Below are 13,257 nucleotides of genomic sequence, written 5' to 3'. Positions count from 1 at the left end.
TACAGTTAATAAGGAATTCGACTTCGTTACAGAAAAAAAGTGCAGATTTATTCTTGTGTGCAAAACTATTCAATTTTAGATCTAATAATAAACATCTCTCTTTTGCGAAACTAAAAAAGGAGCAAAAATGTTTTTATTTTCTTGATGCATTGAACTCTTTATTACAAGGAAGCTAACAAGAGAGAATAAATAATTTCTGTTGATCAATCATGCAGCCACCGGAACTTTAAGCGCGTCTAGTATCTTGTCATCTAACTCGAATTTAATGTCTTTCTTGTCTCTGCCAATCTTTACGTACTCCTCAAATCGCTCCTTCAAGTCTTCTGGCAAATTTGTTGTACCTTGCCAGCCCAAAATGTCCTTGGCAGCTCTTGGTTCTGCATAGAAATGCTGCAAAGCAAATAGACAATTATACTATGGCAACAGTATCAAAAGGTGTTTATAAGAGGTAGTACAGAACTCTCAGAGAAATTTCGTTACCATGTTACGGAAAGGAAAAGCTTTCTTTGCATCAATTCCTACAGCTTTGGGATCATAATGGACAACGTTGACCGGACGACCAGCTGCTTGGGCACAGAGCTTGGCAATTCCATCCAAAGTCACAGTGCGGTCGCTTACACAATTGAAAATGTTGCCATTTGCGGCCTCTGGCTTCTCTACGGCTAGAGAAAGCATAGATGACAAGTCCTTGACATGGGATATGTTGGTCAGTTGTAACCCGGAACCTGGAATCGGAACTGGTCTGTCCCTAACAATTCCTGTTCATATACCGGTACACATTAATTCGTGCAATAATGTTTGAGCACTTGGATAATTGGCTTGAAGCAATCTTGTTGTGTTTCAACAGATTTTTCTAGTATTGATAATTTACTTACGATCGAAGAACCACTCTTCGCAGTCTTTGTTGTTTCCGGAACCAATCATGTATTGGGGACGAAATGCTGCCCAAGAACTGAACACCTCTGCGATGTACTTCTCCACTCCAACATGACCAGCATCAGCTTTAACAACATCCTGTGAAACCCAATATTCTTAGTTCAACAGAGGAATGTATCCTTTAATTTGTACACGGCAATGAAAACACAAAAAGGCCAGAAAGTACCCCTTCAACATGAGGTGGCTCATCCGTTGGCTTATAGATTCCGGCGCTGCTAATGAAGAAGAAGTGTTTTACCCCAGAGCTCTTGGCCCAATCTACCACTGGCCTAAATACGGAGATATTGATATTAGAATGGTGACATACATTCCCCTATAACATACATTGCTATACAACATTTGTAGTTATGAAGTGCTTTTTTCAACTCTAAAGTGTACTGATTATGTTCTTGGTTGTGCAGGTCTGTCATCACAGAAGAATTGGTTAAGCAAACAGACCTTACAGTGTCCAAATCCTTGCCATTGTTATCCAACACCACATCAAATTCAGCTCCTCCCACAACTTTCCCAACTTCCGCTGGGTCGCCCCACACAGTCTTCCCTCCGGCACTCACAATTTCCTAAAAGAAAAACACATAAAACTCACCATCATAAATAGCTCAATTCATCAACACAAAACAAGGCACAAAACTTCATGCCTCCTAGATTCATATGATATTAACTGAGAATCTGTTAAATGGCGGCTTCTTCATTTTGTCCGAGCCTTCATCGCCAACGGTGAGGATGGTGACGTCATGGCCAGAACCAAGTAGCTCTTTTGCGAAGTAGAATCCAATCACGGCGTGGCCACCACTGTTGGTGTTCACTATGAGGACTCGTTTCTTGTCTGCGGCGCTCGCCCTAACGCTGAAGGAACACGCAGGGTTGACGAACCGCCTGGAACATCTTGTGGGGAGGGTGACAAAAGAGAGAGACGGACAAATGGAGAGAGAAGATGAGAGATGAGAGGACGAGGAGAGAGAGAGGCGTTGAGAAGGAGAGAGCTGGGAATTGGATGGAACAAGGTAATTTGTGTTTGATGGAGAGGAGAAGAGCACAGAAGATGAGGAAGCTAGAGTGGCCATATTGACTAATGTTGCTCAAATTTTTGTGCCTGATTGCATGAGAACCGGCAGTTTCTGGCTCAAGTTAAAAGAGAAGAAAGACATGATGGAAAAGCTTCTGTCTCTGTATTCCCATGAGAAGGAGATAAAATTCTACCCATAAAAACTAGTGGTCAGTCGTCATTTCTTAAATTCGTTGGCCTAGTAGTGGTTACACAACACACATCACATACTGAATTGTCCACATCATTTTTTTTTCCCACTTCTATATAATAATTTTTTTTCACTTTTAGATCATAAATTATATATGTAACTCAAAAGTACAAATGCAAACTTATTATGAACAACTCTTAAAACTTTCTTCAATTGCCAATATTTGTAATGAATTTTACTTATTCACTTATTTATTGATCGATTGTTACCAGAAAAAAGGTCTTATTAGTATTATTGAAGAAACTGCGGCTGTTGTCTGAAAATAGAAACAAAAAGTAATAATAGCAATCTTTCAAGAAAGAAAAAAAGCGGGTAATATTATAACTAGTCCCACGTATTTGTTACCCAATCGGGTGTTGCATTAAAACGCTTGGATTCGGACCCGTTTAATTCGTTAATTCGAGTTAAAATGTGACGTTATGTGAATTTTTTACTGTAATAAAAAAATTAAATGTGATTATTTTTTAAATTTTTTTACTGTAATAAAATTTAAATTCTAAATTAAAATTGACGAAATGAGAAGGGCTAACTCTCCCAAATAATTCGTGGGTTTATTCCTAATCACTACAGCGTTGGACATCCTCCAGTAATCTAATAAGTAATAAGTGGTTAAGTGGGTCCCTCAACGTGGAAAAATCAAGTCACTTTTGTAATCTAATAATCTGGCTCTTGAAATGAGTGGACCAGATTCGCTGCTTTCAGATTAGATTTTCGAACGTTACATAGTTTGGATCTATTTAACTCTCCAATCATCACAAGCTTCTTTTAAAACTAGCCGTTACACGCCTTTCTTTCTTTCTTTCATCCTCTAATGGGAGCTTCTCCGGAGGCACCATCGCCTACCCATCTCTACAAGGTTTCTTTTTACTCTATCTTTCTCTTCTTCTAATTTATCCAACTTTATGAGAAATTAGTTTCTCATACATGTCAATTTCTTGGATATGTAGGAATCGGCAAGCTTCTTTATGGGGTCTCCTCTGTTCAGTCCCTCCTCGGACAAACGCTTCTGGAGCACTCTCAGAAGTCGCATCGACGCGCTTCTCGAGGATCGAAACTCCGAAATCCCAACCGGGAATTTTTCCCCGAGTCTTGATTGCACTCTTTTGGTGAGCTGGTCACCTATTTCAGCTTCTGCGCTTATTAACCGTTTTCTAGTTGCTTTGACCTTGTGGTCTTAAATTCTGGTGCTGAAATATGACCCGATGGGTTATGAGATTTTTGAGTTTGGTTACTTCTTTTCTGTGTAGAATGTCGGAGATTCTGGACGTGCAAAACGATTGAAGGAAGATGCGTTGCTTTTGATAAGAGGGTTTGACTCAGTTGCTCACACACTCTCTCAGCTTTCAAACAATTTGGATACGGCTCTTCAGGTAGAGTTTTAAGGTCTTTTTTTTTTCCCCAAGAAAATTAACTAGATTTCAGAAAACTTTCCTGTGTGAAAATTGTTTTAAATGGTAAAATATTTTGAAGTTCTTGTTTTTTGACATGTACATATAATCAATGGAGTTTCATATAGATATTCATAGTTAAGTGTCAATCATATTTATTCCGTATTGACGCTCATTTTTGTTTTTGAGCATTTGGAAGTCAAACCAGATGGGTTATTTGAACTTGTAAGATCTTTCTTTCCTCTATCTATAGGGAGCTAATGATCTAGCTAAACCGCCCACCTTAACAGAAATATTCCACAGCAGCTTGAAGAAATCCGAGTCAGAGAGTAAAGAAGAGGATTCAGGAAGACAACAGAATCAAGAACAGCCCAATAAAGGATTGAAGAGAAAGTACAGCGACCATTGCTCAGAGGATCAAGGAGATGACTCGAAGAATGAGAAAGAGCAGGATCCAACAGATGGGAAGCTTAAGAAAGCCAAAAATGTTGGTCCTTTAGCGGCTCTTCTGTTCAATGTCATTCCTGGAATGAAAAAGCTAAATGGTTTCTTTTTCCTTCTTTTCAATAGCTTGCGGTTTCATTGGCAACAAAAGCAGCTTCACTTGCTAGGGAACTGAAGTCGATTAAGTCGGATTTACGCTTTATGCAAGAGCGGTGCTCAGTCCTGGAGGAGGAGAACAGAGGGCTTAGAGACGGATTCTCGAAAGGGACAAGACCCGAGGAAGATGATTTGGTAAGAAATCACAAGTGTTCTTTCTCTTCCACATCTAATGACATTCAGGATTAGGACCTGAAACTTATTGATGTTTTTGTCAAATTTGTGATTGTGGGTTTGGGACGGACAGGTGAGGCTTCAATTGGAGGCACTGTTGGCTGAGAAATCAAGATTGGCAAACGAGAATGCAAATCTGATAAGGGAAAACCAATGCTTAAAACAACTTGTGGAGTACCACCAGCTGACCTCCCAAGAAGAAGACTTCTCTGCCGCTTCCTATGAACAAGTCATTCAGGAAATGTGCTTAGACTTCTCCTCCCCGCCGCCGTCAATACCGGAAGGTGACGGGAACGCAACTGATGAAGATCAGGGAGGAGAAGTTGCCGCCGAATGCTTTCAAACACCGGCCGGCAACTTTTTTGGCTTCTCCGACGCTCTAAATGAGTGTGACGATCACTGAAACTGCTGACATTTTGAGTTATTCGAATTCTGCCTGATTTTTTTTTTTCCTTTTGCAAATTGTTTCATTTCGGAAATAAATTTCCCCGTAAATTTCCGACCATTAGTTACTTTCGCAATCAATATCGACAAGTGAGATTCATCAAACTGAAATCTTTTGAAAATCAATCTTGTATATTCCAAAATACACAAATCAACAAAATTCAAATTAGTATAATTTGTTATTCAATTCCAGTAACATTATACAATATCATTAATAGATTAGAGAAGGGAAATAAAAAAATAAAAAAAACCTAAGCAATCACCGGCGATCCCCGCCGCTACGTTCCTGTTCAATCTCCTGCCTTTGCTTCTCGATGAGCTTATCCAGAGCCGATTGGACCGCGTCACGCCCACCAATGACCAACCGAGTCACGATTTCAGGATCCGTTTCGAAACGGGCGTCTTCAAACTCCTTTCGGGCGTTCTCTCTGAGGACGTCTCGCCACAGCACGCCCCGCGAGTCGGGCCACGTGAAGAAGCGGGTCGCTCGGAGGATGTCTCGGTAGAGACTCAGCGCCTCCCGCCGAGTGCTGGTGAGTCGCCGCCTCGCCGACAGTTCGTCCTCTTCGTCGTCGACGGATTTATCTTTCTTCACTAGGTGCCGGTCCAGGAGCTCCTCCACGGTGTCCGGTCCGTCGTGCAAGAGACGCCGGCTGAGGCTGGAAGCGACGCCATTTCCGGCGGTGAGCTTTAACGAGAGTTGTAGCTTCGTGTTCATCGTTCCGCTGTCGATAATTAATAGAAAATATGTAATAATTAACACATAGAATGCACACCTTTCTCCAGACACAAATCTATCAGACTAGCCTCCAAAAACCAAACTAATGCTCTTTTTTTCTTTGGTTTGCAGAACGAATGAATTTGTTCAAAGGAAACAAAAAAATATCTGCTGGATTTGTGTTTCCTCTCGAGTGGGTCAAGTGTAGGTATAGAATCTATATATATATATATATATGTTATATATACAAGGAGCAAAATGAAGGTTTCAATAAAAAATCAAACTTTCAAAGCTATGGCATGAAAAAAGAAAAAAGAAAAAAAAGGAAATCTGCACAGAAACAAAACTTGAACAAAGTAAAATGGGAAATTCAAAGCTGAGAAGGTACCTGGTCTGGGTGAAGAGCGAGGGGCAGCGTTAGGGCTGGCTCCGAAGAAAATCTCCAAATTTGGGAACTGAAATTTTGGGAGAGGATTCTACTCTTGTGCGATCAAAGTATGTCTGGAAGAGTGATTTGTTGAGTTGGATACTGAAATTTTTGGGAGCTGCCAGGGATCTTTGCTTCGGTTTTTTTTTTTTTTCCAATTAATTTATCTTTTTCTATTTTAAGGACATTTTGGATATTTTAAGATTAAAGTCAGTGTTAAAAGTCATGGTATAAAAGGGTAAAATGAAAGTATATAATATAAAAAGAAATGGTATACTTTTGATATAAAATGAAAGTATAATTTCTAAATAAATCTAAAAGACATTTGGTATAAAAAGGTAAATAATTATTTTTTAAAAATAATCACTGATAGATAAAATTATAATACACTTTTTTTTGGAAATAAAATTATATTACACTTACTATAAATCTGTTTGTGATTACTAAATTAACAATTAAAAGTGACAAGGATAATAGATAAATAAATTTAAGTTGTTCTTATAATTGTTTGATTCAGTTTATTCTTAATATCTAGATATTAAATAAGCATTATATTCAAATTCAAATACATAAAGTAATTATATATATATATATTTCTATTTCTATTGATAATGGCAAGTTTGTGCCATCATTCTCTAAATCTATAAAATCTATTATAAGGTCTTCTGTGTGACATTATTCATCTATTTTACCGTAAACTAAAAAGAATCACAAATCATTTGTAAAATCAATTTTTAACCGCGACTGGTTCACCATTTAAGTTCCAATCGTCGAATGAAAAACAAATAATAAACTAAGTTCAGCCATCAACTATGAAAGGAAAGAATAAGGACTCTCAATAGGCCTATTTCATTCATATTTTATCTTTTAAACTTTAAAACTTCTTACTTTGTCTTTTAAATTTTAAATTTGTCCCATTTAAATCTAAATAGAGAATTAGGTATAATCATATAATTTTTATTTATTTTTTTAAACAAAAATTCAAACAGAAAGATCACGTGATTGCATTACTTTCTTTTCTTTTTTTCATCTGTTTTTAACAAAAATTACAACAAAAAAAATAAATTGAAAACAATATAGAGTTCATGAAACAATGTGAAAATTTTTAAAGTTCGTAAGATAAACCGGAAATAATCCTAATTCAGGGAGCATCAGTTATCCAAAGAATAAAATGGAGGGACTATTAAAAGATAACAACTAAATGGAGAAAAGCTTCTATTTTTTCTTAGCATACCGCCGATGATGCTGGAAAATGTTAAAAGAGTAAGTTGCCAAACACAAATAAGTACATACTCGAGCTCAAATGTTGAAAACAATCCCATCCAACACTGTTAATTGGTCTTTGCAGTTAATTAGCTAAATACAAAACATGGACATAACATTAGAGAAGAACTCCGTGTTAGGAGAGGAGAGTGCATTGCATGTGGATTTGTTTCACTTCTTTTCACGAGTCTTTCTTCCTCTGGCCTGGGAAGAGAGTGCATTGCATATGGCTTTCTCAGTTCTTCTCGTCACACTCACATTCGAAATCAAAGTAATGTCCCTCAAACTCTGCATCCATTCGGTTGCCACTCGCGTTCCTTTCTCATACTACAAAGATGACCAAAAAGAGAAGAAGATCAATAAAATGGCAAAAGTTTGAAGCCTGCATAAAAAAACCATAACTCTTTGGCCCATATAATTCTTTTTTTTTTTCTTTTCAAAATTGCCCGTGTAATTTTAGTTCCTGAATAAATGTTTTTTCACCTATTAACTCAGACATGACAGGTTATTTGTATAGGCAGTGAAAGATGCATAACATAGTTCCAACGATAATACTTCTAACAACCTACTAAGTGCAACAAGTATAATTCTGGTCTGATGTGACGATAAAGTAAATCTACGGCAAAAGGCTACACATTGACATATTATCAAGTAGATTGGACTATGCAATAAGTTGCTAAATAAGGTAAAGTCACATATGAGGCAAAAAGTATCACTTGAACATACTCCTTCGAGTTTTGCGAGCGCATTTTCTAGCTTCAGTAAAAGCCGATGGTTTTCCTTTGTCAAAGCATCAACCTGCAGGTGCCAAACATAGTTCAAAAGGAAAGAGCGATATCAATTTTTTTCATGTAAAAAAGTTGAAAACAAACATAACTTTACATGATAAAACAATATCCCTATTATATAATAATACATTTTTTATTACCTTATTTTGGGAGGTTATGTACAAGCCTTTGTATCCCTTATTACGGCTGTTACTCCCAGAGTCTCTTCTTGGCTCCTGATTTATCATCAGCCCACAAAAAAATTCAAGGCATAGAAGTCACATAAACTTCATAAATTACAAGTGCCAAGAACTTATCATATCAAAACACATAGCCATATAAATGAAATGTAACGGACGGAGGGATACCTTGGATATCATTTCCTCCATATTCTTTCCTTGTGCTTCCAAAAGTCGTGAAATATAGTCAATTTTTTCTTCCATGCCTTTCTCTTCCGTTGTCAACCTTGGAAGTTGTTTCTCCACATTAACTTGTCCGTCTTCCTTCTGGCTTTCTCCAAGGATTACCTCTTCAGTAACAAGCTCAATGTCTTGATTTTGCGCAGTCACAACAGTGTTGTTAATGCGACCAGATCGCCTTACAGTAGCAACTTGGTACTTCATCTTTTTCGTCTGAGAATATGATTTTGTAGTGTTTGCTTCCTTAATAGGCTGCGAATTCACTTTCTCCACCAAAGCGTCCACTTTCTCCGTCAAAGGATTCGCACAATCAGAATGCTCTTTGTTAGGTACCTAGGTTTTCCACAGCCAAACATACACATATTAATCCTGAAATTGGCAAGGAATTAGATAGAAATAAGGGAATTCTTTTATTGAAAACCACTAGCCAATCTCCAATTACACTACCAAACACTACTAAACGGAAAAGTAAAGGATAGAACGGAGAATTCAAGTACTCCGGGGACTCCTAATTTGGTGGTATTCGAGAGACCACCGCTCTCCCTAATCTCAGTCTTCCAAAACTCTCAAAATCACAACATACCTCTAATGAGCTACTAAGCCCTTTATTTATACTAATTCCTACTAACTCTACCAGCCCACTAACCAAACAAGTTATCAAGTTAACGGACCCCCGCCCCAAAGAATCACCTTGTCCTCAAGGTGAAAACCAAAAAATAAAATTGAAAAATAACATCTAAATGATCAAGAACAAAAGACTGCAATTCCTTGATTGGAGAGTCCGAATTGTTGCTGTCCCTATAAATCACATTTTCCAATTGGAGCCAATCAATTATTTTCTTCTCTGTCTTCTTGGTATTTTGGAAAGCAACCACAAAGTCTATCAATTCATTTGAGCCCCTCTGTGCAAGCTCATTAATGGTCACAAAAACTATTGGCAAATCCATCCTCACTAAGGTAGTCTCCTTCTCAGCCAACCAAGACATCAACCTTTCAACTTCACTCTCACCAATTTCTTCATACCCAGCTGCATTTGCACCATTCCCAGCCCCAAACATGTAAAAGTTTTGAGGCCCGACTTCCATTGCACCTGAATTACGAGGCCCAACCTCAAAGTTGACTATGCCCATACTAAAAACACTAGACCCAGCCCACATCTGAATAGAATTTCGGGATGCAGCCCCAAAATCGCCGGATTTCACGTCGGAATTCCACGTCCTGGCCATCATCTCGCCAGAGATAGCCCCAGTGGCGTTAAAATCATAGAACCCAGCCTTAAGGGCGTTAGAATTCATGGGCCCCACTCCAATTCCGTCAGAATCTGCCTCCGCAGCACTGTAACCAGCACCTTTAACACCGGAATCTCGAGGCTTGGTCCAAACCTGGCCGGGATCAGCCCCAACCGCGACCAAATGTTAAGATCTAGTACAATTTGAGAACAATTCTTCGAGTCTAGCCTCAGATGCATCAGAATTTGCACCAACTGGCTCAGATCTAGGCCCCATCTTACCAGAGCTTCGAATTTCAATGCCAATCGTGTCGATGTTCTTAAATTTCATCCCTGATCCGTTGTCGTTTGCCACAGATCTGGCCGATCTGGCACCAGATCGCGACGAACCGCTCAAGTCTTCATCGGCCTCGCGCGATCCCAGATCTCGTCGCACTTTCGCCGGCGTTGGTCGCTGTCTTGGAATTTCTAGATCTGGTCGCCACTTAGAGCTCTTCCCCTCCGATATGGGTCTGCAGTTCGAAGCCCTAGCTTCAACTCTCAAATCAGATCGCAGAACCCAAGGTTCAGTGCTCAGATCTGATCGCGACTCATCCCACTAGATCGCAGCGCCTCCATCGTCCATTCGCCCTCCACAAGCTCTTCCTGGCGGTGCATCAACTAATCCAAACGATGCTTGCCATGAGTTGCCACGACAGTCTTCGCAAGTACGGAGATCTTCTGTACTGGACGGAATCGCTGCAGCAAATGAGTCTTGAACTCCGACCAACTTCGAAATGGCCATCGTCGATCTTCCGATTGAAACCAAGTCAAAGCTTCAGCCTCTAAGTGGACAACCACAGCCTCTAATTTCTCCCGATATGTCATGCGAAACTCTAAAAAGCTTCGTTCCACACGAATAATCTAATCGTCGGCGTCATCACCGTAGAAAATGGCAAGTCAATTCGCCGAGTTAGGCCCCACCCGCCATCCGAAATGAGATATGGTCTCCACCAGCAATGTCGATGTAGCATGACGGCCAAGATCGATTCTCTGATACCAATTGTTAGGTACCTAGGTGTTCCAAAGCCAAACATACACATATGAAACCTGAAATTGGCAAGGAATTGGATAGAAATAAGGGAATTCTTTTATTGAAAACCACTAGCCAATCTCCAATTACACTACCAAACACTACTAAACGGAAAAGTAAAGGATAGAACGGAGAATTCTAGTACTCCGAGGACTTCTAATTTGGTGGTATTCGAGAGACCACCGCTCTCTCTAATCTCAGTCTTCCAAAACTCTCAAAATCACAACACACCTCTAATGAACTACTAAGCCCTTTATTTATACTAATTCCTACTAACTCTACCAGCCCACTAACCAAACAAGTTCTCAAGTTAACAGATCCTAATACTCTTCCACTCGTTTTGAAGAATGTGAGTTTCTAGGCTCAGCTTCCTTCTCCTCAGGCTTTTCATTAGGGAAAGGAAAAAAATGTCCGTATTGGATAAAATTCTAAAATTCAGTTCGACCACAATTATATGTAACAAAAACCAATTCACCATCCAATATAACAACATGAATGATTTGAATATTGTGAAGTAACGGTTGTTAGAAGTGAAGTAACGGTTGTTAGAAGTGAAACAACATAGTAGATGCAACAGACTTTAGTAACAAGCTCAATGTCTTGATTTTGCGCAGTCACAACAGTGTTGTTAATGGGACCAGATCGCCTTACAATAGCAACTTGGTACTTCATCTTTTTCTTCCGAGAATATGATTTTGTAGTGTTTGCTTCCTTACTAGGCTGCGAATTCACTTTCTCCACCAAAGCGTCCACCTTCTCCGTCAAAGGATTCGCACAATCAGATTGCTCTTCCACTCGTTCTGAAGAATGTGAGCTTCTAGGCTCAACTTCCTTCTCCTCGGGCTTTCATTAGGTAAAGGAAAAAAATGTCGGTATTGGATAAAATTCTAAAATTCAGTTCGACCACAATTATATGTAACAAAAACCAATTCACAAATCAGATATAACAACATGAATGATTTGAATATTGTGAAGTAACGGTTGTTAGAAGTGAAACAACATAGTAGATGCAACAGACTTTACACACAACAACATTGTTTATTACAAAATGCATTTTCCATACTTGTAACAACATTAGATAATAGATACTACTAAGAAAGCAAGTGAAAGATCCGCAAAAACAGATTTTCTTGGTTTGGTAAAAAGAAGTGCATGCTTTCGTTTATAAACAGAACACGATGTACCAAAGTTGGGTAGATAAATAAACTTTAGGCATATACTCCTTAACAGTCAACGCCACTTTAAAAAATAAAAAATAAAAATCAGAGAAACTCACGGGCCACCAGCCAAAGTAACGTAAACAATTTTTTTTTTTTTTAGAATCACAAACAAATGCCATGAAATTGTTCTTGTTTTTGTTTTCCATATTTTTCGGAAAAAAAAAATGAAAACGATTTCAAAATAAAATTTGGCACAATTAAAGATAAAAAACAGAAATAAAAACATTTTTTTTGTTAATAAAAAAATGAGAGAAAAATAAAAAAATGACTAAAAATTATTTTTTATTTTTTATTTTTATTTTCTCCCTCTCGAGATACATTAACAGATTTTTTATACTAAAAATATTTATAAAATTACCGAACGCATTTTTAAAAATAATTTATATCTAAAATTAAAAACGTTTTTATTTTTATTTTAATATAAAAAATAAAATCATTTTAATAACAAGTTCCAAACACACCTAAATTTATCATCACTGCCAAAAAAACCCGAAAAACACACATGACAAATAGTTGTAATATAAAGGGAAAAAATGAGTTCATGGAATCTTGTAAAAGTAGGGGAAAAAAATATAAAATAAAATGTTACCATATTGTCCTTGTTTCCAGAACTTTTACGCTTGCGAGCCATTACGTCCCCCACCGACTGAAATCCAGAAACGGCTGTTCTCAGCTGCTTCAAATCCCTGGTTTTTTTTTTGTTTCGACAAAAACTATGTTATGAAGACAGACATTTGATTAAAAAAAAACACTAACTTTTTTTTTTGTTTATATATTTTGATCAAATTACCCCTTGGAAGCACCAACTAGAAAAAGTCTGTAATGAAAGAAAAGCCCAGAAAGCTTCCTCTCTGAGACGCAGGAACTCACCGGCACCAACTAGAAAAAGTCTGCAATGAAAGAAAAGCCCAGAAAGCTTCCTCTCTGAGACGCAGGAACTCACCGAGGGAGAGAGAGAGAGAGAAAGAGAGAGAGATGAAATTTGAAATTTCTTTACTGAGAACTGAACAGAGAGAGTGCAAAAGTGGAGGTCAAATCGCCGGCGCACTCAACGAAAAATGGACTACACGCCTGTTTAGTTCGTTGATTTAAATTTTTAATTTGAATTAAGATGTAATTTTATATGAAAATTTTTTATTATAATAAAAAAATTAAATATAATTATTTATAAGAATCTTTTACCGTAACAAAATTTAAATTTTAAACTCAAATTAACAAAATAAACAGGACCTATTTTATTCCCGAGAACAGTAAATTATAATTTATTATAATATATTTTTTTAAAAAAATATACATAAATTAAAAATAATTTTAATCATAATTCTAATAATTCTAACAGTTACTT

At 37.7% G+C, this 13,257-nt stretch overlaps 4 protein-coding genes across 7 annotated transcripts; 1 reads left to right on the top strand and 3 right to left on the bottom strand.

The window, feature by feature from the left end:
• Positions 1–111: 111 nt before the first annotated feature.
• On the bottom strand, positions 112–2,150 carry LOC21407786 (chloroplast stem-loop binding protein of 41 kDa a, chloroplastic). Its single transcript, XM_010092101.2, has 6 exons — positions 1,599–2,150; positions 1,375–1,496; positions 1,103–1,205; positions 876–1,014; positions 481–758; positions 112–390 (listed from the first exon to the last, which is right to left on the bottom strand). The coding sequence occupies exons 1-6, from the start codon at positions 1,998–2,000 to the stop codon at positions 208–210; spliced, it is 1,227 nt and encodes a 408-aa protein (XP_010090403.1). The 5' UTR covers positions 2,001–2,150; the 3' UTR covers positions 112–207.
• An 822-nt stretch (positions 2,151–2,972) lies between these two features.
• On the top strand, positions 2,973–4,871 carry LOC21407785. The gene is made up of 6 exons (XM_010092100.2): positions 2,973–3,048; positions 3,140–3,298; positions 3,440–3,562; positions 3,834–4,067; positions 4,151–4,315; positions 4,428–4,871. The coding sequence occupies exons 1-6, from the start codon at positions 3,004–3,006 to the stop codon at positions 4,755–4,757; spliced, it is 1,056 nt and encodes a 351-aa protein (XP_010090402.1). The 5' UTR covers positions 2,973–3,003; the 3' UTR covers positions 4,758–4,871.
• A 106-nt stretch (positions 4,872–4,977) lies between these two features.
• Positions 4,978–6,097, bottom strand: LOC21407784. Its single transcript, XM_010092099.2, has 2 exons — positions 5,905–6,097; positions 4,978–5,523 (listed from the first exon to the last, which is right to left on the bottom strand). Exon 2 carries the CDS (start codon positions 5,514–5,516, stop codon positions 5,058–5,060), a length of 459 nt encoding a protein of 152 aa, XP_010090401.1. The 5' UTR covers positions 5,517–5,523; positions 5,905–6,097; the 3' UTR covers positions 4,978–5,057.
• Positions 6,098–7,164: 1,067 nt separating this feature from the next.
• On the bottom strand, positions 7,165–12,919 carry LOC21407783. 4 transcript variants are annotated; one of them, XM_024161645.1, is made up of 7 exons: positions 12,703–12,919; positions 12,502–12,598; positions 11,344–11,535; positions 8,342–8,725; positions 8,135–8,209; positions 7,933–8,004; positions 7,165–7,533 (listed from the first exon to the last, which is right to left on the bottom strand). In XM_024161645.1, the coding sequence occupies exons 2-7, from the start codon at positions 12,541–12,543 to the stop codon at positions 7,378–7,380; spliced, it is 921 nt and encodes a 306-aa protein (XP_024017413.1). In that variant the 5' UTR covers positions 12,544–12,598; positions 12,703–12,919; the 3' UTR covers positions 7,165–7,377. The 4 variants fall into 4 exon arrangements, with proteins under 4 accessions (XP_024017413.1, XP_024017415.1, XP_024017417.1 ...); XM_024161647.1 differs by having other exon boundaries at positions 12,783–12,919; XM_024161648.1 differs by having other exon boundaries at positions 7,500–7,533; positions 7,923–8,004.
• Positions 12,920–13,257: the final 338 nt, after the last annotated feature.

Source organism: Morus notabilis, unplaced genomic scaffold (assembly GCF_000414095.1).
Source record: "Morus notabilis unplaced genomic scaffold, ASM41409v2 Scaffold137, whole genome shotgun sequence".
Taxonomy (NCBI): Eukaryota; Viridiplantae; Streptophyta; class Magnoliopsida; order Rosales; family Moraceae; genus Morus; species Morus notabilis.
The sequence above is the reverse complement of the archived record's forward strand: the minus strand, read 5'-3'. Positions and strand labels throughout refer to the sequence as shown.